Source organism: Trachemys scripta, chromosome 9 (assembly GCF_013100865.1).
Source record: "Trachemys scripta elegans isolate TJP31775 chromosome 9, CAS_Tse_1.0, whole genome shotgun sequence".
Lineage (NCBI taxonomy): Eukaryota > Metazoa > Chordata > Testudines > Emydidae > Trachemys > Trachemys scripta.
In genome coordinates, this window is record NC_048306.1 from 61,061,372 (window position 1) to 61,077,688 (window position 16,317).

Below are 16,317 nucleotides of genomic sequence, written 5' to 3' on the forward strand. Positions count from 1 at the left end.
CAGCAACCCAGATTAGCTAAACTATCAGATGACCATTATAGTTCTGTTGACCAAGATGCTGCAGATGTTACGGAGTGCCCAGATACATATACTCAAGCAACTATGAAAGTGCGCATGGAGACCTCATAGCATTCTGGCCATAGTTGAGGACTGTAAATACCAATGAGTACAGCTGACCAGAGGATGACAATTCTGTTTCATGACAACTTTTGAGCTTTCAAAATTTAGTTTTTGTTCTGCATTGGCATGAAAATAAAATCTTTTGAATATTTTTGCAGGAGTGGGTTGGTGCTGGCCTGGGATAAAGAGTGCCCAGTTCAAGTCTCCATTCTGCCAGATTTGGACCAGAGTTTTTCATCCTCCATTACTCTAAATCAGGCAGTACTGGGACTTGATCTAGTCTAGGAGCCTAACCACCCAACTATAGACAAAGTCTCTTTATGACTCAAAAATCTTCCTGATAAAAATTTTATGGAAACAGATTTGTCTCTGTGAAATGTTTTGTTTGTGGTGAAAAAGTTCCTATCAGCTCTACCAAGGAGGAGTGAAGAACTATTTAAGATGGTCTATTGGAGAGTGACATGATATAATGGATGACACAAAGGGAAAAATTAAAATGATCAATAACAGTCTCCTGACAATCAGACCTAGCTGGCTGTGGAATAGTTTGCTAAAGTAAGTGGTGGAAGTCCCATCACTTGGGAAATCTAAAACCTAGACTGGTCAAGACACCAGAAAATGTACTGTAAGAAACAATCTTTTACTGCCCTAGAGATAGGAGAGATTACCAACAGGTGCTTTGATTCTCTAACACCTACATGATTTGTTTCTAGGAAGAGAATACACAAAGCGGAGTCCGGCCCTTTTGTGGAACTCAAGGGCAAAGGAAAATGTTAGCTCCTCAGGGGTAACAACCCCATCTCTACACACACAGGGTAGCTGGAAAATACTCTAGATAAAATGCAGGGATTGCTCTAATACACTGCATCGTAGGACTTGCATCTTTAAATTATTTAACATGTTAATACATTTCACTTGAATGCTCATCAGCACACAGCTGGCTGCTCTCTGAAGAGAATGGATTGCTTTTTATGGTTTCAACAAACATTTTTAAAAATTGCAATCAAAAGGGGCAGACTACATGTGACCCGTAGAGCTCCAGACACAATTCTGCACACAAGCTGTACCACCCTTCCAAAGCAAGATATCAGAGTATTCAAAAACAAGCCCATATTCTGCAGGAAATGACTTGTAGATTTTACTACAGGGGGCTATGAGTCATAATTAAAATATCTGACCCAACTGGCTGATCCCTGATGTTCCCCTTCCTATCCCAAGCATGTGATGCTGAAGACATAACACCACTGCAGTCACACAATTTCACCATGAAATTGAAGAGCTTGATTGTCATTTAAACTAAGGCCCTTTTACATCCCTCCAGCATCCAAAGCGACCTCAAAGTAAATGTAAGTTGCACTCAGTTGAAGGCCTTTTTACACTGCCCAAGTGGTGTAAGTCAGAATCAGGCTCCAGAATGAAGCTGCTATTTTGGTTCTGAAGCCACAGTGTCTCCCAAGCAGAGCTGTTTTCCTTTAAGCACTTATTGGACAGGACAGTAATTCTGACACTTCACAGAACTCTAACAGAAAAAGGCAAGTTAAACATGTCTTCTGTTGTTGTAGCCATCTTGCTCCCAGGATATTAATGAGACAGGGTGGGTGAGGTAATATCTTTTATGGACCAAATTTTTATTTGTGAAAGAAACAAGCTTTTGAGCTTCCACAGAGCTCTTCTTCATGTCTGGGAAAGGTGAGTTAACTACCTTCTCTCTCTAATGTGAGAGTGAGTCAAGTGGACAAAATACCCTACAGGCTTGGACTTCAAAATACCTGAATATTGCCATCTATGCTCACATCACACTACTTAATTGCTCCCTGAGATTCACTTCATATGCAAATCATAAACTTGGAAAGTGTGGATATGACTGTTTGCTAGGGAAAAGTTTCTAGGCAAAGCACATCTTTCCTCTTTTATTCTCCCTAATGCAATCCAAATCTTAGTGCTTTGTCGCTATCTCTTAACTCCCAGGTCAATGCCCTTTTATGTTGTCTAGTTACCTCAGTCTGATCTGTGAGCTTTTCTTAAATTTCATTTTGCCACTTTTATTTGAAAAAATTATGACAGCCATATAGATGGAATATATTTGTGGTAAAATTCACATTGAGTTGGAACTAGGATACTTATAACTATTTGTACCCAAACAATTTAACAGTATAATTTTCCCCCTTCTGATAAAAAGGGTAATTCCAGTTTATTGGCTGGCCAGTGTCTTGTACTGCATCAGAACAGAATTATATAAAATCAATTGTTACCATCGTATAACACCAGAGTAATGACGCAGTAAATCAGACCCATAGCATCTAGCCTTTGATGCTCTTGTCAAGTTGTTCCATGCACTTGCTAATCCAGGGCAGTAGCAATTCCTCAGTGTCCTGTTTGCTCTTCACTAAATAATGGTAAGTTGTACCCACAACCATTCATCTATGCAGAACATTTTCTCTCTCAAAATCAATGAACGTATTCCTAACTTTAAATACGTTTTAGGTCACCATGATGTCTCTTCTTCCCCAGTGGGAAAAGCTGACAGCTGCTCTAGACTTTCCTCTTTACAGATATTATTAAAATGGAAAATCATTCAGCTCTGTGCTGCATCCTGTTCACAGCAGGAATATTGTTCCTATAAAAAGGTGGCAACATCTGAATACAGCTTTCTAGATCAGGCATTTATGCTTTCAACTGTTAATAGTCACACATTGTGTTCTTTCTTCTGTTCCATGCTGATAAATTCCTGTACCCATATCATAGAGGATTGTATGTCACTAGTAATTTTGGACATTAGTTAATGAGTGAAATTTGTTAAACACTATTTACCTACATGCTGAATGGCTTATATTTTACCACAAAACATGCACAGACTCAGTCCTGTTAATATTCTAAATGACTGCACAGACTATAACATTTGTATATAAAGCTACTTCCATCCATCTGTTAAAATGTTCATTCACTTCCCCTTCATTCCAGCCAGAAGTTTACTTCTATAAATAAAAATAAATCGGGTTTCTAGTGTTGAAACATTAGTTAAGAAATTTGATGATCATGATGGTTTAAAAAAATATCAACCTGTTTTCACATCCATTTAACAGTGCTTGAAATTCAGACTATGTAAAGAAAGACATAGCCAACTTGGCTATGTTGTGTGTATTTCTCCTCAAAGTGTTTGAGCATATTTTGTGATGAAGTTGCACAACTGAGGTTCTCATTGGCTTGCAGGCCAGGAGTTTTGGAGATTGTGAAGTAGCCAAAGGACAAATAAATATATAATGAGAGCAGCGTTGAAAGAAAAATGCGTTGGAAACAACTCAGTTTGGGTGAGAGACTAGTAAATGGATTATGAGGAGGGAGTGGATAGAGGTAAGTGTGTGGGAGAGGAAGCATGACTTCAAGACAGAGAAGAAGGAGGGGAAAGGCAGTGCGGACTGTGGATGGGAGTAGTGGATGTGGCGAGGTAGAGGAAGGATAGGAATATTCATAGATTTTTAAGGCAGAAGTAACCATTGTGATCATTGAGTCTGACCTCCTATCTCCTGGAATTATTTATCATTCCATCAATTTGTGTCCTCTGTAAACATTACCAGCAATGATTTTATATTAACTTTCACTATTGTGAAAGAAATCGAATAGCATTGGGCCAAGAGCAGAACTCTGCAGGGCCCCCTTACAAATGCCCCCATTGGATGATGATTTCCTGTTTACAATTGCTTTTGACGAGGAGACGATGACAGAGGTATGACTGAAGGATTTGAGAGGATGACAAGAAAAGTGAAACAGGAAGGAAAAGGCTGTGGGAGAAGAGAGTAACCATATCCATGTACTGGTCATAATGTGGTGGAGAGTAGGTAGAATGGAAAAGTGTAGGTTCACTGAGATAGCCTATACCTGAGAAAAACTTCAGACTGAAGTACATTTCTGAGGAACCTGGTGCCAAGCTTGCTGACCCAAAGATTTCCTCTGTTCAGTGTCTAACTCTTAACTCTTTGTTTGGATGGCAAATTATAATTGACTAAGGCCTTCGCTATACTGGCGCTGTACAGCGCTGCAACTTGCTGCGCTCAGAGGTGTGAAAACGCCCCCACCGAGCGCATTGAGTGCAGCGCTGTAAAGCGCCAGTGTAATCAGCGCCTGCAGCGCGCTGCACGCTCACTCGCAGCGCTGCAAGCTACTCCCCTCGGAGAGGTGGAGTACATACAGCGCTGCGAGAGAGCTCTCGCACCACTGGTGGCGCAACTACACTCGCGCTTCAGAGCGCTGCCGCGGCAGCTCTGCCACGGCAGCGCTGTGAATTGCCAAGGGTAGCCAAGGCCTAAGAGAAAGGAAACTTTAGTTAGTTGTTCAGGGTTTGTTTTATTTTTAATGCTCCAGACTTGCCAACTTCTTTATTTAGGAAGCTGGTCTCCATGCTCACTACCTTCTGTCGCACACATTTTTAATCTATGTCCTTGGCATCCTCCTTATTCCCTGGTGAGTTTCACCATTTGCTTTTGGAGGGTTAGAGCTCCATTACTTTCTTTTACATTTGGCATATTTTGCATTGTTGAACCAGATCCTCAGCGGGTGTAAAATAATGTCGCTGTGTGGACTTCAGTGGAGCTACACCCACTGAGGATCTGCTCCATAGTCGTTTTCATTACATGGTTATTCTAAAAATGTCCCTGTTAAAAAGAAAGATTTGTTCCTACAATGTCATGACCCATATTGCATCAGAACAGACCTTAGGGATATAACTTTACTTACTTGTTTGTTCAAAAATATGTAGATGACTGGATTGTAGACTGTACTACTTTTTGCAAGGACTGATGGAATGATGCTGGCGGACGGCGTAATTAGACCAGGTTTTCCAAAAGTAGCTATCAGGGCCATGATCCCATATGGCAGCCAGCAAAGAAGAAAACAAATTACCATCACAACCACCATGATCAGTACACGTTGCTCTCTTGTCCGGCCCATTCCTTTAGTAACACCACTCACCTAAAATAAAGAAAACAGGATTGTGAAAGAAATATTAACAGTGTGTATAATTATTAATGCTAAAAATGGGGGAAAATATGTCTGAGTTACTTGCATTAGCAGTTGTGGCAAGTGGCCGACGCTACTGTAGTGGGTCCTGCGCTTTTCCTTGGTGTGGTGGGTCAGGGTGCCACCTCTTGCCCCTATTCATGGGCATCGAGGGCTGTGCTAGTGCCCCGGTAGAGGAGAGGTGGGGAGCAGGGAAGGGACCCAGGTCTACCCCCTTACTCCAGGTCCCAGCTCCTTCAACTTCACGGGCTTCTTACCCTTTTTCCCCTTGGGTAGGGTTTCCCTCAGTCCTTTGTGCTGGGGAGTCCCTCTGCTCTGCTTGGGCAGGGCTTCCCTTCCCCTGGTCCTCTGGTTAACAGTGGTACTCCTCCAAACTCTAGTCAGCTCTCCTTCCCTCCCGCTGTCTGACTTGGGCTCATTAGAATTAATGATGGCCCCTTTCATCCAGAGGAAACCAAAAGCCATCTGCAAGCTACATTTGTGTGTAAAATGTTGTGCTAAGGGGCCTACCCTAGCCCTATTGCACCTGAATAGCAGTTGTTGGACAGAAATCCAGCCCAGTGTACCCATGGGCACTAGGCTGTGTGAGTGTCTAACAGGTCTGGTCTCTTGGGGCCATGGTCAGTCAGTTTGGTGGTAAGGTCTGGCTCCAGCATCCCCTGCTCCTTGAATGTGTGATGCTGTTTGTTAGTAACATGTTTCAGGGGAATAGGGAAAGATGCCAACTGCTCATCTGTAAGTGCATGGAGATGGGGAACACAGCTAACTACTGAAATGCAGCCTTCTCAGGGCAGAACTGGGCAAATGTTGGCAGCCCAGAGCAACACTAAACTGCTAGGACCTGGAAAATACTTTAATCTGGAGTGGATGGATGTACAGGGGTAATTTTAGAGAGGCACAATGCAATTTTCCTACTTGGAAGTTGGCTGGGGTACCCTGGCTAGCCCTCCAATGGGCTCAGTCATCAGTTGGTGTAAGTCTGCAAAGCTCCATTGACTTCACTAGTTCAACAGAACTACTCTGGCTTACATTTTTAGGGGCTTGAGGCCACTCCCATCTGTGGAGAATAGAGGTCCATTGGATTTGTAAAGCATCACAAGTGGTCAGTTCTAAAGCTTTGCAATTCCACCAGCATAGAATCAATCTTGTACCATTAGTATAGTACTGATCAAAAAGGGATCCCTACTACTTCCCCATCATTGCTTCCGGGTCAGGGGAAGTTGTATGATGTTGCTGGAACGATGCACAAACTTGAATGAACTATGTCTCCTCCTTTCTTACTGGATATGCTGTACTCGAGATCCATTTTTCTCTGCCACTGGACTGCATATCTTGATAGTGCAGTTTTTGAACTGAAGGCTGTGTCTGCTCTAAAGTGTATTTGATCACAGGCAACTGATTTAAAAGAGGATATAAAAATTATAGACTGCAATGAGTTCTGGATGAGGCCTGACGAGATTTGAATGATGCAGTTAACCACAACATTGGTGCTTATGTACCTTTTCATGAGAAATCTAAAGTGACTGAGCCATAGTTTTCCTGCTTACAGTAAAATGAGATTAAAATTCCCCCAAAGTATTTTTATTTATTTACTTATTTACTTAGCTTTATATTTTAAGCCTATAGCTCTGGCAAAGTAGATCAGATGCTTCTATTCAGTCTTTCTCGGGAGACAAGAACCAAAAGACTGCCAAAATTGAAAGATGATTAACTTAAAACAGATAAATAGGAACTCCAGGGGTGTCTCACCTTAACATGATTGAAATTCTCTTCTGCCACTTGGGACCAGATGATAAACCTCTCAGCTTCTTGTACGTCTAATAACCCTTCCCAGTAGACTCCCAACACCCACGCAAAAAGCCACCAGTTCCCTGTACTGCTTAGCCCCCTATTGATAACTGTCCTGTTGTACACCAAAAAAAAAAATCATTACAAATTCCTCTTCAATCTTTTCTTCTAATCCTTGGTACCTCTCACCTCCACATCAGACAGCCCTGCCCCTCTGAGCCCTGCCACTGGCGACAAATTCCATCCCTTATTAGTCTCTCATCCCTATGTGAATGAGCAGACACTGTTCAACCTTCACAGAGCTGCTGCCTTGATCAGATTAGGTAAGGTTTATGAGACATAGGCTACATCTACACTAGGAGTTGGGGGGGGAGGGTGTTTCCCAGATCTCATACACATACTTGCTCTAGCTCTCACTCAGTTAGCGCTAGTATAAATAATAGCCTAGTTGTGGTAGTGCAGGTAGTAGCAGCAGAGGTGCTGCTTAGCCGTGTCAAGTACAAACATGCCTGAAACTGCCCTAGCTCATAGCCATAGACTAAAATCAAGCCCATCCCATGGACCTCTCAAACTTTTATACAATCCATCAGTTTCTTCATCTATGTCAACAATAAACCTTCACCACCTCAAGAGAAACATTTTATTTTGTTACTTATTGGTGTATATTTTCCAGATGAGGCACAGAAATTTAGCCATGCAACTTCCACTGATAATGGGAGCCACAACGATGAGTGCTGCATCTCTCCATGAAATGTACCCTGTAACTACAGTAGACCCTTCATTTTTATTTATTGATTTATTTTAGAACACCAACTTTATGAACAACTAGTTATATGGACCATTTTTCATGACAGGAAGGGGTATGGGTGTATGTGAAATCATATAATGAAAGGAATGTCAATGAAGAATAAGTTGACATCCCTTCACATGTCGATGCCTCCAGTGCATTAGAAATTGCTTTGTAGTGGTGCGAAGGACAAGAAGAAAGTGATGCAGTGCGCCACACTGCAGCTTGTGCATCATACCTATGGAAATTTTAAGAGGGCCTTAAATTAGAAAAGTTCCTAAAATGGAACTCCTCAGTCCTCAATCAGTTTGTTACAATAGGGGTTCTACTGTAATTAAATCAAATGAAGGCACTTGGCCAGATCCTCAGCAGTGCCATGAAATCTATGGAATGAGACCAATTTACACAAGCTAAAGGTCTGATCCCAATTTGGGATTTTGTGCATTTCTTTTTTGAAACCTAATCTGTTGCCTAGTGACATTGTTTCTAAAAAAGGAATCACTCTAAGACATACTTAAATACTATAATTGTACTGTGCAACTATGATTAGTCTATGCTAACAAACATAAGAGATGCAAGAAATGGATGGTTCTAGTCGTTTGTTCTTAAAAATGTAATGTAGTTTCAGGACACACATTCCATCAGAATTTACCTCAGAATGCAGTAGGTTTTTTAACTGACAATTAGATTGCTAATCACATATATCAATCTAAAACTTCATTTCCACTATAAAGGCAAGGATCAGTCATTGCAGTGGCTTGAAGGCTATTTAGTACTCTAACTCAAGTTAGAGTGGCTCACACTGGTTACAAGGTCAGGCTGTAATTTGTAGATGCCAATATTCACAATGAATAGTACTTTAGTGCCAGGCTTACTTAGAACATGGTAAGGGACCTGCTAAGCTTGACAGAAGCAAAGGCTGATAGACATACAGCCGTTCTCAAGGGCTTACATTAATGTGAAGGAACAAGCCAAGCCTTACAACTTCATTTACTGTATTCAAAACTGAAAACACATTAATTTTACCCTGACTTACTCCTTACCTTTTCCTGTGCAAAAACGATCAAATAAAAAAAAAATGCTAGTGTATATCAGGTATTTTGATCCTACAAAATCATTCAGAACTTTGCTACCTCAGGACAGAAGACAAGGAAATGCTTGAATAGGTTTGCCAAGTATATTGACTGAACCCCATTCTGCTTGCCAAGACTAATCGGAACTGCTTCATGAGCTAGCTATTATAAATCAAGTGTGAAGCAGGTCAGCTCGATCTCTGGAAGGCTGAGAGAAGCAACAGCAATGTTTTGTACGAGAGTGAAAGATAAAAATCAGACCTGGAAGTTGGAGAGGAAAGAAGAGACCCCTCAGAGTAATGTAGGGTCCTGCACATCAATATGTTCACCAGCGTAATAATTTTTTGCTAAAACCATGAAGCTTTGGGGCCAGATCCGAGTCCCATTGTAGTCAATTAATTTTGCGTTCAGTGTCACTGGCGCAGAAGCCCCCTCTTAGTTTAGCTAGGCCCCTTCCTTCAATGAGTTCCACTTGAATGGACCCCACAGAGCCCCTTTGTCTTCAGTGGGATTCCACCCTGGTGAATGTGAGCATCCCATTGCAGGATTAGGGCCTCAAGCACAAAGGGAGCTGCTTCTGAAGATCCTTATATGCACACACAGCTCCACAGGTGGATCTCTTTTCAGGGTGCATTAGAGGCCTGGTACTTCTCAGCTGAGAAAAGCCCAGGGACTTGGCAGGTCCAGGGTTACTACCAGCACCCTTTGCATGGAGATCTGTCTCAGTGAAATGTTCCCTCAGCAAACTTTCTTAACAGCAGGGACAGGAGTAAATTCCAGATACAAACACCATGTTACAATCTCATGAATTCAAGGGCTAATCAGCATTTTTTGTGGCATTCTGCAAACTGGAAGCTTTCATTAATGAGGAAGTTACCACACTGTCTTCATATTGTGATATGCTGCTGACCTGTTAACCCAGCCTTGCAGGAAACGATCTCTGGAGGCACCCTTTAAGAGTAGCACAGATGAGAGATCATCCCTCCACTTCTCCATTCCTGCCAAGGAGCTGTGAACTTTAATGCTTAAATGGGACCACTTAAAAGCTATTAAGCACAGGAAAGTTCTCTCTCCCCTCCCCATCACACCTAACTATCAAAACATGGAGGAAATGAAATGTAAACAGCTCTGTTAATGCCATGTGATGGTTGCACAATTAAAATTGCAAGTAGTAAGATCATGCAAAAGGTTTGAGAAGCATAATTTGATTGTGTTCCACATACTTTCCATTGTTTAATCATGTTTCTGGATAAGGAGGCACTTGTGGCCTGTACTGTGCATTGATAAAAAGGAGCAGAAGAGGTGGAAGGTGCCCTGTTATTTCTTTGCACTAGTATGGCACATCATACTTTTTCTGCCCTGGGAGGGGGCAGGCTCTGCAGAACCACTCTATTCTCCCCTCCCCTACTTTGGACAGGTGGATGAGAAGAGACAGGGAGGGCAATGGGAGGAATCTTGACTCAGTCCTTGCAATATTGCCAGTGGCTTAGTCATGCTGGTGCACTGGGGAGTATATGCTGTGATGCTAGATGTGGTGAAGTTGATTCGTTCTCTAGAACTGTGGGAGGGAGGTACCGACTCCTTGAACTACAGTCTTCTCCTGGGCTGCTCCAAGGGCAGCCCTTTGTTTTGGGCGGGTTTACAAGCTTATGATTTAGCCCAATGTGGTATTTCTGTAAAACGTGACATGGCCAGAATCCTGCCCTGTGTAGAAGAAATTCCTGGGCGGTGGAGAACCGGCTGAGTGGCTCCTACTCTAGCTCCTATCTGGGCCCAGAACAATAATCTTCATCTCCCAGAACAATCTGTTATTTGGGCCACAGGCAGCCAGACATAGATTAGAGCAGCCCTTGGGGCTCAGGAGCCAAACCAGCCCCAGTAGTGAGGGGGAGAAGCAAAGGTGCCAGGAACCTGAGGTGTATGGAAAACTGTTTAAAATTACAAGCTTTCACTTTAAAATTGTAAGGGGTTTCCTGGTTCTGCATTTCAAATGTGCTAAAAGGCCTAACTCTGCTCCCATTTACCACAATGGTGGCAAAGTTAGATCAACGCTGAGCGCTTTTGAAACTCTGAATGCTCGGAGCAGGACCAACCGTGAAATAGACAGCTGGGTCTCCAAGCTGCCTTGGTAAATGAGGCAGTACACAAAGACTGTACATAATTCCAGCTCCTATCAAAATGGCTGCCTGTCTTGTTTGGCTTCAGGGAAATTGTCATCTGTGGTCATGCAAATACCACAAGTCATGACATGTTGACAGCCCAGATTTTTAAACTTCATCTCTTTTGTCAAGGTACTTTATCTCCCTAATGCTTTGTGTTTCTGCTAAGAGAACAACTAGGCAGGTTAAAGTCCCTTAAAGGTTGATTCCCATAATTGAGTGCTAATATACCACTCCATCAGTTAAGCCCTTTGTTCACAACTAATATATGCAACAAGAAAATGCTGATAATAATACCGTAAAAGACCGTTGGGTCTCACTCCTGGTAGGAGGAAGGAGAAAAAAAGAAGAAATGATGGAAAGGTAAATTTAAAAGCAAAAGAGAAGTAAGGCAGAATTAAAAATACAGCTTTTTATTGGGTGCTCAAGAAAATAGCATAATGGTCATGCATGCTTTAAAACCAGGTGTAAATTCTTGAAACCGGGGGGAGGAAAGGAACAGAAAACAACCAGGAACCCCAACTTGCCTATATTACACTTTATGTCTTCTAGGACTATGTGAACAAACTGTGTTAGTGCACAGATTTTATTGTATTGTAAAAGAAGAATATTTGCCCCCTAATTACTAGAGACAGTGGAAGAATGGGAAGGAGGGGTCACTAAAATACTGATAAATTTCTAAATAACTTGCAATCTGCAGGTTTTGAAATTTGGATAAAAACTTGTTTTTGGTCATCCCTCCTCCCACACTACCATTCCCTCCTTCTGTTTTGCCAATGAAAAATGGAGAGAAAATGTGAGGGGAACAGGGAAAAAACAAATACTGATTTGTTGTTGGGTTTAGCTGAGAAAAAAATATGCTTTTTTTGGTAAATATTTCCATTTTTGAAAAAAAGCTATTTCATGATGACAAATTTCAACCAGCTCTCCCAACTACCTACTACGTTTAGCTCCCTGCAAACACTGACATTGTTGACTATTTTGGCTTAGTTTGTCTACATGTAAATAATCCCAGAGCTGCTTCTCTCAGAACAAAAGGCATAACTTGAAACAGTGCCCCTTCAAGACCTGAGGTACCAGTATGCTACGATGTGTGTGAATCTAGGGTATGTCAGGTAGGTATGTGGACTGCTAAGCCAGCCTCTCACAAGGTTTGTTTGTGTCTTGTAACCACAGCCCAGAGTGAGGGGAGCAGGAAGATCACCCTGCACACAAGGGAGCATTCGGAGTTACTCTGCTTGGTACCTTGCAGGTCAGAGCCTTAAGGGGAGAAAAATCAGGCCTTTAATGTTTCATGTCGAGCTGGTCAGGAATTTCCTATCTGAATGATTTTCTGACAGAAAATGCAGTTTCTGCAAACTCAAAATTTCCCGTGAAAAATTTTGATTTGCCAAACACTTTCAATTTTCTGTCAGGAAAATCTAACTGAAATATTTCATTTGGGGTTGGTTTGATCCAAATCAGAATATTTCATTTGACCTAAAATGTTTAATTTGGAATTGGTTAAAAAAAATCTTTAATCCTTCATTTACTTTTGTTATATTGGTTTATGGGAGTTGTAGTTCCAGCTCCCATTATCTGTTGTGGACCAGGCTCTCTGGAGGACTACTTCTCCCATAATGCATTTTGTCCAGATGGTGGATCATGCAGAGTCACATGACTCTATTTAGTATGGAAGATGTAGTTGGGTCAGGGAGCCTGGGCCAAAGGAGTGAATGAGGATTGGAACTACAACTCTCATAAGGCAATCGGGAAATACAGTTCAAAAAGTGAATTGAAACATTCCTATTTTGGGAAGGTCAGAATGTTTTGTTTGTTGAAATGAAACATTTTGATGTTTCCACAGCAAATGTCGGCATTTCAACTTTTAGTCCCACTTCAGGACACAAACAAATGTTGACATATCTGAATTGTCTGAATGACAGAAACTCTGAATTTTGCTCCACTTCAGTTTGATGGGACAGGTAGAGTGTGATTACTGCACATACTGTAGGAGCAGTGGTTTTCAAAACCACCACCTGAGCTGAAGGGAAAGAAGAGGCTAAAGACTAACTTTTCTCAATGATGAGGAATTGATCCTGATCCTGCACCTTTAAAGTCAGTGGGCATTTTGCCACTGACTTCAATTGGAGCAGAATCAAGGCTTTCATGTGGAAGCCCTGCTTCTCTGCAATAAGCAATCAAAGCTTTCTTAAATGACAAATTATTAGTTGAGCTCCTGCTTGACCTAACACAAGGACATTTCACATTAAACATACATCAGCTCTGATCATCAGCAACTGTAATCTGATTTAAAGAGCTGTCATATCTACACATGAAAATTAAAGTGTATTAGGAGCCAGCATGTGGCAATAGCCCTGCTGTTCAATCAGGATGAAAGGCACCTGTCATAGAGTTATTTCTGGTTTAAGAACTATATTTATCCTTCAAGTGTGTCATATTTACCCTTGGTAGGCTCAATGGAAATAGAAATGAGAAGGGGGGGAAAAAAAAGTTGGAGGAAGAAGCAATAACTAAGATGCTATAAACTGTGACATGGATTTCACTGAGTTCAGTACCTGGGCTGATAGCAGGATTGCCAATGTTGCATTCAATCTGTCATCATAGTGTTCATTCACCTATCATGGTTAAGTCCCTCTGAAGTTGCTCATGCTCTTCTCCTAAATAACCTAAATAAGTGTGTTGTATACAGATTCTGCCATCTCACTGCTCATGACACTTTTCCAGGTCTCTAATAAATATATATTCAACACTCGTCATAGTATAGACTCCTATAGTGCCTCACTGTTAATTGCAATGATGAGAGTTTGAAACTCACCAATGTGCAAGTGCTGTGTGGATTATGTTGGCACAGGGGTTGGCAACGTTTGGCATGCGGCTCACCAGGGTAAGCACCCTGGCGGGCTGGGCCAGTTTATTTACCTGCTGACGCAGCAGGTTCGGCCGATCACGGCCCCCACTGGTCGCGGTTCGCCGTCCCGGGCCAAGGGGGTGGCGAGAAGCCGCGGCCAGCACATCGTTCACCTGCGCCGCTTCCCACCGCCCCCATTGGCCCGGGACGGCGAACCACGGCCAGTGGGGGCCGCGATCGGCCGAACCTGCCGCGTCAGCAGGTAAATAAAACTGGCCTGGCCCGCCAGGGTGCTTACCCTGGCGAGCCACGTGCCGAACGTTGCTGACCTGTGTATTGATATTTACGTTTTAGTCCATCTTTGCACGCTGGATGTCACCTTGAGGTTACTTTAAAAAACCCTGCTTCAGAAAGGTGATGCATACCTGTATTTAAAGGAGGAAGCGTCTCTAAAATAAAGTATCTTATAAAATCTTGATTCCTAAATGGAATTTAGGAATGTTTTTCTTTTTTTGATGATCGTCCAGGATTAAAAAATGATTGCAGTAGATCAAAACTGTGATGCAAAAAAAAAGTGAATCAATATATTTCCATTCACAGTAGGCAAATATTCCTAAAGTACACCCAACTGTATCAGTAATGTATGTTTACATATAGCAGTATTTTAAATGTTTAAAGCCAGGGTTGTGAGTTCAATCCTTGAGGGGGCTACTTGGGGATCTGGGGCAAAATCAGTACTTGGTCCTGCTAGTGAAGGCAGGGGGCTGGATTCGATGACCTTTCAAGGTCCCTTCCAGTTCTAGGAGATAGGATATCTCCATTAATTATTATTATTATTTATTATTATTATTTATCTATGGGGGGAATTCCTTTCAAAATTATGTCTCATGTATCTTGTTTAATGTTTACACATCTCATCAAAGTTCTCTTGAGTTCCTGCTCTGTAAAATGTCTCTGCCAGTCTGGCAACCTTTAAAAATAATCAGTCTGTATAAGGGAGAGGAATGGAGATAAACTGGGCCAGGAAATATTTTTTGGGAAAAACAAAACAAAAACACTTTACATAAGGTTATCCACTGTGGCTGGAATTTTCAAAGGCTCCTAAGAGAGTTAGCACTCATATTACCTTGAAAGTCAATGAGAGTTGGGTACCTAACTTCATCAGTCACCTTTGAAAATATCAGTCTGTATGATGATCCCTAATACGGTCGTATGATCATCATGTCATCTTCAGTATAGATTCAAAGAAACAAACACATGAATGCTCAGAAACACGATTTAGGGTGTTTTTGTACTAGTAAACAAATGCTGCATGCTAAGCACTCTTGAAAATCTGGCCTATATTTCAGGTCCTACATGTGAGCGGTTCTCCTGAAATCTGCCTCTGATTGTGGGTGCTGGGCCCTTGAAAAGTTCCTACACCTTTTTTTTCAAACTTTATTTCAAACCCAAATTTCTTCAGATGAGGCAAAAACTCTAGTCCCATTCTGAACGGTTCACATCTGAAGTTTAAAAACCAAACCTTTTTTTAAGTGACCCAACCATAGGAAAAATTTCCAAATACATTTAAATAAAGGAAACATGTATTTTTCCCCCTTCATTCCACTAGCTCAAGAAATGATAAATGTATTCTTGGTTATTTTCCCAACCAAATGCAATCTGTGTTGAGACTAAACGTGAGAAATCGGTTGAGAAACCTATGAGCATCTGAAGATTTTGTATGGGTTTGTTACCAGGTAACATTTAGGTCACGTGGCAGTCTGCCTCCACATCTCTCCCCCAACTACACTGATGCACTGTGACACACAGCTAAAAGGAAAAATAGCTGCTTTTTCACAGTGAAATAAACACTGAGATAAAATGAGTACTGTGTTTCTGATGGTCCATATATTGTAAGCTCAAAACTACAACCAAAAGCAAATCTAATACTATAGAACACAGTCCTCTTTTCAAGTCAACATGAAATGTTTTTCTTTTTAATATCTGTTTGTTTCCTCTGGACAATTTTCAGTTTTAGAAATTATTCTGATACAGAATGACTATGAGAGCAAGTAAGCATGGATTTTAATTCTATCTGATAGGTTAATCATTGCAGGGAGATGCTTACTATTACTCCACAAGGCCAGAAAGAGTTATCATCCTCTAATTTTTCTAATTCCCCTTGATGTTTTCTTATTTCTTAGCTACTAGGTTTTCTGTTTTGTTTAAGGAAACCTGAAAAGTTGTGGGGTATGTTCCAGTCAAGTCAGAAATAGAAATCTTTTGCACAACTGATCAGGCTCGGCAATCCTGAAATATTGGGACCAGATCCTCAGCTGGCCAGAAAAGCTTCTGGACTGACATACTCAAAAGGATTTAGTTTCCTAACGCCCACTGATTTCAATACGAATTAGGTGCCTAACTACCGTTGAGGATCAAGTCAAAGGTGTTAGGCCGATTGACATCAGTTGAGGCTTTGGCGCATTTGGTGTGAACTAAAATTGATCATAACATCCCTGAGCTCTACGAGGGTATTTTATTTGTGTC

General features: G+C 41.5%; 1 protein-coding gene across 1 annotated transcript in view; it reads right to left on the reverse strand.

The window, feature by feature from the left end:
* The window catches only part of LOC117883033 (vertebrate ancient opsin-like), a 163,824-nt gene that overhangs the window by 51,287 nt on the left and 96,220 nt on the right, over positions 1 to 16,317 (reverse strand). Inside the window, exon 3 of the mRNA XM_034781960.1 lies at positions 4,852 to 5,085. Coding sequence (XP_034637851.1) covers positions 4,852 to 5,085 — 234 coding nt within the window. The remainder of the gene's footprint in view (positions 1 to 4,851; positions 5,086 to 16,317) is intronic.